Source organism: Sinocyclocheilus grahami, unplaced genomic scaffold, assembly GCF_001515645.1.
Source record: "Sinocyclocheilus grahami isolate Dianchi unplaced genomic scaffold, SAMN03320097.WGS_v1.1 scaffold272.1, whole genome shotgun sequence".
NCBI classification, from domain to species: Eukaryota; Metazoa; Chordata; class Actinopteri; order Cypriniformes; family Cyprinidae; genus Sinocyclocheilus; species Sinocyclocheilus grahami.
This window is the reverse complement of record NW_015505451.1, coordinates 221,289-228,950: the sequence shown is the minus strand read 5'-3', so window position 1 is coordinate 228,950 and position 7,662 is coordinate 221,289. Positions and strand designations below refer to the sequence as shown.

The window sequence follows — 7,662 nt, the reverse complement described above, 5'->3', positions numbered from 1 at the left end:
AGCCTAATTACATAATAGGCTACGCTAAATGAATAAATATTAAAAATATATATTTTTTAGATGAATAACTAAAGCCAGCCACATCGAGCGTCCATCCTAAGTAAGCCAATAAAAGCTTAATTTAACGCAGTTATTTTAAGCGCTTTGTTCTGTGCCTTTAGGGGAATGCCGTTGCTGCGCTCAAGGGTCCTGCGCGGCGCGGCAGCTTTTCATGTGAACAAGAGGTTAGCAACCTAATGAGGACTTGGAGACGAGGTGAAGCGTGTAAATACACTGGTTTTTTCTAAAAAAAACGCGCGCTCGGCACCCTCATTCCCCTTTTTTTATCTGCTACTCTAACCTCTGCTGCGCTCTGCGCACTCAACCATTCCAGCAGGAGTTCCGCAGAGAGGCAGTTCGGATCCAGTCGCGCTCCGGCCGGGTATCAGCGGAGAGAAAGATCCGTACAATAGCGCTCCGGGGTGCTGGAGGAACAGAGACATGCTGTTACATATGTCGGGTCAAGCATCTCTTTTGTGCTGCTTTAAAAAGGTGTAAAACTCAGTCAGCGGTGGAGATTCTAAAGGGAGTGAAAGCCTTGTATGGGGTTTTGATGCATAGGTCTGATGAACTGTTGAAAGAATGTTGAATTTCCTAAGTGCCCACAGTCAGTTTTAATTGCCCGGGGGCATTTAATTGGAATTCACAGAGACGCCCATTCAATGGAGAGATTTTCTTTTTCAAGTAAAGTGTGTAGAGGGCCGGATTCATTATTTAAACTTCATAAAATATATATAGGTTCTGCCTGAACAGAATCTGTCAATGTTGCGTACTCTCTTAAAAACAAAGGGGTTTTAGCGCGTCTTGGTTTCAGAGTAGAACCTTTTTCTTCCCGAAGTTTGCTCTGTGGCTATTCTGAGAATTCAAAAAGTTTTTAATGTTTAGCTACACTTAGCTGTGCATTGGTTTCGAAACGTTTTCTCGAATGGATAGAAAGTAATTGTGAAAACCAAGTTTATTAGAAATAATGAGCTTTACATTGTTTAAAATACATTTGATATTCTGCATACACTAAATGTTTTGCGTTGAATAAGTGGGTTGTATAAAAGTAGTTTACTTTGAGTTAGTTACATTCCGAAAGGTGTGTCTATATGGCTGTCTTCGACAGAACAGCTTACATAAAACCGGCTTAGTTCTCATATCTGTCAAAAGATCACAATTGTTCAGAGTTGTGCTCTCATCATCTCTCAGTTTATGAACAATCAACGCTTGCTTGCGGTTTTGTAATGATCTCGGGATGTCTATTTTCAGTCGCGTGAGATCGCTGCCGAGATAATGACTTTGAATGTCAAAAAGCTTTAGTTTAATATCGTCTCTATTAGTGTGCTGGTTGGGTAATTAAAGGTGGAGATGAGGAGGAGGAGGGAGGGGAGGGGAGGGGAGGGGGGACAGATGGCATTTGCTTACTGTGATTGAGTGTGTAAACAATAAGAAACCGAGCGACAGGGAAACAGTACAGGCCCACATCACTTTATCGAAGGGGGTGAGAAATTCAAAGTCCAGGTACCAAAGAGAACCACGGCGATCTGCTTTATTCTTTGAAAAATAATCCGAACCAACAAGAAATAATGTTCAGATTTAAGTCTGTTGTTGTCTAGCAGATTTGTTTAGCAGATGCAAGCAAACAGTTCATTTTTAGCTGATAAACTGCATTTTTTATTTTTGTAATCATGTACAATGCATCCTTTAATAAGTAAGCAATATAGGAATACATTCAGTAATCCTGTAGCCTATCTAGGCTACCAGAAACTCGTATTTTCGTATTTTACCAGAACATATTTCAAACGTGCTTAGAAAATTCAATTACTTACCGTTTTAGTATTATGACACCACAATCTTGAAATATTGGATAATTATGTAGGCTAAAGAAAAATATGGACGTTGTTTAAAAAAAACTACGCTAATCTAAGGGTAGATAAATTGAAGCATTGAAGCAAAAAATAATTTTAGGCATCTGCACTGACATTTTAAAACCTGACTAGTTTTACAATAATAGGCTAATCCTCGCTTTTAATTTGTGAACGTGTCGAATCATAACAAAACAATTGCGTGTAATTCTAAAATAATTTAGCAATAATAATAATAGTAGTAGTAGTAGTAATAATAGCACTTTCTGTTGAAGTTCGTATTTTGAACAATTTAAAAGTATGAAGAGCGCTAAAAAAAATATTCAAATAGTCACATGAAATGTGTTCGAGAAAAAACAAACAAACAAGAAGACTGTTAGTTAAGCAACGAGAACAACGCTTACAGTAAACAATACAATGCCGGTGAGAAATATAGTGTTTTAATAGTATAAATGTTCGACAGATACAGAGAAACAGAAGCGATAGTTTGTCTTGCAAAGGCTAGAATGATATAACTATTCCTATGGCGCTAAACCACACACATACCATATCAATCAGTACAGTGTTCATTCAGTTCATCTTAAATAATTCGATTAATCAATGATAAATTTGTTTATATCGATGATAAATGGCAAGCACGTCGAACCTTTTTGACTGTAATAGCCGGCGTTTAAATCAGTATAATGCTACAAATTAATGTCATTTTCAAACGACGCAAACAATTACAAACATGCAGTAAACAATTACGGACAACGAACTGCCCTTAAAGTCTAGCATAACAACTTACCGTTTTGCCTTTATCGATATTGACGTCATTCTACGAGGAATTGGCTCTTCACTACAGCAAAACCCTAGAACAAAATCTTGTCTTTTAAAAGATAAATTAATTACGAAACTTATTTTGGCTGACACCTTTATCTGGATCGATGACCCCACATCAGGCGCCTGGAAAGTCCGTATCCACAGACACCGAATCCGTTCCAGGAATGTCGTCTCCAGATATGCGTCACGGCTCGGGTTCGGAGAACGGTGACCGCGAGTCCATCGTGAGCTCCCCTATAGCCAAACCATTAAAAGACGGCGATGAGACGCCAGGCTCCATCAGTCCGCTCGGCTCAGACTCCGGCTCGGATACGGATAAAGACGATCAGGAGCCCTCGCCCTCCTCCGCAGCATCGCGACAGATGAACGCCATCGACATCCTAACGAGGGTTTTCCCCAACCACAAGCGCAGCGTCCTGGAGCTTGTGCTGCAGGGATGCGGCAAAAATGTGGTGCAAGCCATAGAGCAAATCCTCAACAACAGCGGTCAAGCCAAGGGCCCAGATGAGTCCTGGACGGCGGATCGGATGCTGCAGAGCGCACAGCCGCCCATGTCCTCCACCCCGCGGCCTCTGTTACCTGGAACCATGACGCTCAGCAATAGATCTGCCTTCTCTCCTTTGCAACCCAACGCGCCACACTTTGGTTCCGATCCGAGCACGTATCCTCTCAGTACGCATTTGGGCTTGAACCCACTCCGGCTGGCGTACTCGGCTCACAGCAGAGGCCTGGCCTTCATGGCTCCATACTCCACCACGGGTCTGATGCCAACATTGGGCTTCCGGCCGCCAATGGAATATGCCTTCAGTGACTTGATCAGAGACAGGACTCTCTTGCATAAAGATCAGAGCTACACCAATGGACTCTATGGTCCTCTGGTGAACAACACTCCAGAGAAACAGTGAGATAGTGTTTCCCAAATGTAGACAAAAGTGTTTCTTGTCTTTAAAGATTCGTATGCTTAAAGATTCCTCATCCCTAAAGACCCGCGGGCCTTGTGTTTCTGTATATAAACTATGTCTAGTTTAATCACCAGGAAAAAAATGTGTTTGGTGGTCGTGGCTTCTTTGAAGTTTGTGATTAATCAACAAGAAATGGTTACGCGTTAAGGTTAAAGTAGTTTTTACCCATCTTACTGCAGGATGGCGTTACTGCCTCAGCGCAAAACGAGCCAGAGGTGAATTATTTTAGACCTTTAGCTGGGTAACCATAGTATTTTCGAGTAATGTAAATTGTGCATTTTAAAATCCTTCACGTTTGTTACAATCCATTTAGATTATTTGCCAAACGGATTAAGCCCCCGTGTGATAATAGTGCAATCCCTAGAATAATAATTTGCTTCATCATTAAAAAAAAGGGAATATTCTAGCATTATTGTTATTGTGGAACGTCTATTATTCACTCTTTTTCTGCTCGGTGTCTGTTAAATCGTGCCATGTTCATTCAACAGAACAGAAGTTCTTTGGATTTAATATGGTTACTGGCTCAAGTAGACATTTGTGTTCCCTTTGTGAGTGATATATTGTGTTACACGACTAAATTATGTATATTGCATTTCTTGATGATAGTCATATTTGTCAAAGTCATTTTCTCAAAAAACATCAAAAGGGATCTAAAAAAAAAAGATGTAAAACGATTGTTTGTTGAATGAAATTTTGCTGCGTTGCGAAGTGTACATTTCTCTGTGTAAATTTTGCAAAAGAAATAAATGTTATTTTATTCTTACGTTTTGCTTGTTTTGTTTATCCATATTCTATCATCTGGCGCATTGTGCCTTATTTCAAAACACATTTAGCATATAATACAAACTTTAAAAAATAAAACAATTCCATACTTTCAATATGTTTAACAAAATTAATACGTTTAATGTATTTTAATACAAAGCTTCTTTTTTTTACCATATGTATTTTCCAATAAACGAATTGCTAAACATTTTAGAAAGTACATTTGTTAATTCTTTCATAACAATAGGCCTATGTCTAGTTATTATTTTTCGTATCGACAGTCCAAGTTAAAGAGAGATGATATTATAAGCTCTTCTCTTCTTTTAAAAGATTGTCGTGAATTCCCCGATAGCCAAACCATTAAAAGACGGCGATGAAACGCCAGGTTCCATCAGTCCGCTCGGCTCAGACTCTGGCTCGGATACGGATAAAGACGAGCAGGAGCCCTCGCCTTCCTCCGCAGCATCGCGACAGATGAATGCCATCGACATTCTAACGAGGGTTTTCCCCAACCACAAGCGCAGCGTCCTGGAGCTTGTGCTACAGGGATGCGGCAAAGACGTGGTGCAGGCCATAGAGCAAATCCTCAACAACAGCGGTCAAGCCAAGGGCCCAGATGAGTCCTGGACGGCGGATCGGATGCTGCAGAGCGCACAGCCGCCCATGTCCTCCACCCCGCGGCCTCTGTTACCTGGAACCATGACGCTCAGCAATAGATCTGCCTTCTCTCCTTTGCAACCCAACGCGCCACACTTTGGTTCCGATCCGAGCACGTATCCTCTCAGTACGCATTTGGGCTTGAACCCACTCCGGCTGGCGTACTCGGCTCACAGCAGAGGCCTGGCCTTCATGGCTCCATACTCCACCACGGGTCTGATGCCAACATTGGGCTTCCGGCCGCCAATGGAATATGCCTTCAGTGACTTGATCAGAGACAGGACTCTCTTGCATAAAGATCAGAGCTACACCAATGGACTCTATGGTCCTCTGGTGAACAACACTCCAGAGAAACAGTGAGATAGTGTTTCCCAAATGTAGACAAAAGTGTTTCTTGTCTTTAAAGATTCGTATGCTTAAAGATTCCTCATCCCTAAAGACCCGCGGGCCTTGTGTTTCTGTATATAAACTATGTCTAGTTTAATCACCAGGAAAAAAATGTGTTTGGTGGTCGTGGCTTCTTTGAAGTTTGAGAAAATGGTTATGTGTAAAAGAAAATGGTTACATGTAAAGGTTAAAGTAGTTTTTAGCCATCTTACTGCAGGTTGGCGTTACTGACACTGCCTCAGCGCAAAAGGAGCCAGAGGTGAATTATTTTAGACCTTTAGCTGGGTAACCATAGTATTTTCGAGTAATGTAAATTGTGCATTTTAAAATCCTTCACGTTTGTTACAATCCATTTAGATTATTTGCCAAACGGATTAAGCCCCCGTGTGATAATAGTGCAATCCCTAGAATAATAATTTGCTTCATCATTAAAAAAAAGGGAATATTCTAGCATTATTGTTATTGTGGAACGTCTATTATTCACTCTTTTTCTGCTCGGTGTCTGTTAAATCGTGCCATGTTCATTCAACAGAACAGAAGTTCTTTGGATTTAATATGGTTACTGGCTCAAGTAGACATTTGTGTTCCCTTTGTGAGTGATATATTGTGTTACACGACTAAATTATGTATATTGCATTTCTTGATGATAGTCATATTTGTCAAAGTCATTTTCTCAAAAAACATCAAAAGGGATCTAAAAAAAAAAGATGTAAAACGATTGTTTGTTGAATGAAATTTTGCTGCGTTGCGAAGTGTACATTTCTCTGTGTAAATTTTGCAAAATAAATAAATGTTATTTTATTCTTACGTTTTGCTTGTTTTGTTTATCCATATTCTATCATCTGGCGCATTGTGCCTTATTTCAAAACACATTTAGCATATAATACAAACTTTAAAAAATAAAACAATTCCATACTTTCAATATGTTTAACAAAATTAATACGTTTAATGTATTTTAATACAAAGCTTCTTTTTTTACCATATGTATTTTCCAATAAACGAATTGCTAAACATTTTAGAAAGTACATTTGTTAATTCTTTCATAATAATAGGCCTATGTCTAGTTATTATTTTTCGTATCGACAGTCCAAGTTAAAGAGAGATGATATTATAAGCTCTTCTCTTCTTTTAAAAGATTGTGAAAGCCTCTCAACAGAGACAGTCTCAAAGCAGGAGCCCACTGTATATTCGCACGAGGAGTGTATAGCTGCGCTACTGAAACGCGATGCCATGGAGACATAATCCCCCTCGCCAGAGCTCAAGTGTTTACTTTCTCCCCGCAGATAAAAAAGTGTAAACAGCAGTGTCGGACTGACAGTGTGCCTTCATTTAACGGAGAAACCGAGCACTCCAATGTTCATAATGCACATTTGATGAGGTGCATGATAACACAGACCCTTCTCTCGGTTTGTTTGATATTTACATAGATAGTGTTTTAATACGTTTTAGATAAATTCCTCTGCCCGGGTGCTTTCTTTTGTACTCAGTTTTTATTTAGTTCAGTGATTTTATTTATTGTACAGTCTACATAATTATTACAATTTCGGTAGGCCTAATTGTAAATCGAATAAAAATACTATACTGTGTTACTATGTTATAGCCTAGTCTATTTTTTTTTTAAGTAATGAAATCGTAGGTCAAACGATTTACGACAAAATGTTTTTAAACTATCAAGTTTATTCATCTAAATAAAAAAGCCTAATAGCCTATACAGGCCTATGCTAAAATACATTCAAAAGGTGTGCTTATTTTTTTTTTTGCTGCTACGTTTAACAAAAAGCGTTGCATTTTGAAATGGAAAAAACATGTTATTAGACAGATTTTGTTTGTGCGTGTTCAGATGCCAAGCATGTTTAATCTTAGTTTCAATCTATTTTTTTCTTATTATTATTTCTATCTATTTTTACATTGCACAAGAATAACTGAAATGCATAGCATACGCCTGTTTGTCTTTTTAATTTTACATTTAGGCTACTCTTCTTCAGAAAGAGAACAGACAGGAATGTGGTAGCTCCATTTATATATTTTTCTTATTATGAATAGGCTATTTCAAATTGTCCTAGAGGTAACGCAAGGCTGCTTCTAAAATGCAAAGTTGATTATTTTCAAAATGATAAAACAAACAAACAAATATGATACCGTTTGTTTTGGTTCTATTTGTCCTTATAGAACAAAACCCGTTAGGC

General features: G+C 38.9%; 2 protein-coding genes across 2 annotated transcripts; both read left to right on the top strand.

Moving 5' to 3' along the window:
• Positions 1-2,800: 2,800 nt before the first annotated feature.
• LOC107599828 (doublesex- and mab-3-related transcription factor A2) lies at positions 2,801-4,256 on the top strand (the record flags this gene model as incomplete). Its single annotated transcript, XM_016291517.1, has 1 exon — positions 2,801-4,256. A coding segment is annotated over one exon (813 nt), but the record flags the coding sequence as incomplete, so codon positions are not given.
• Positions 4,144-5,574, top strand: LOC107599817 (doublesex- and mab-3-related transcription factor A2-like). The gene is made up of 2 exons (XM_016291508.1): positions 4,144-4,218; positions 4,763-5,574. Exons 1-2 carry the CDS (start codon positions 4,144-4,146, stop codon positions 5,447-5,449), a joined length of 762 nt encoding a protein of 253 aa, XP_016146994.1. The 3' UTR covers positions 5,450-5,574.
• The last annotated feature ends 2,088 nt before the right edge of the window (positions 5,575-7,662 follow it).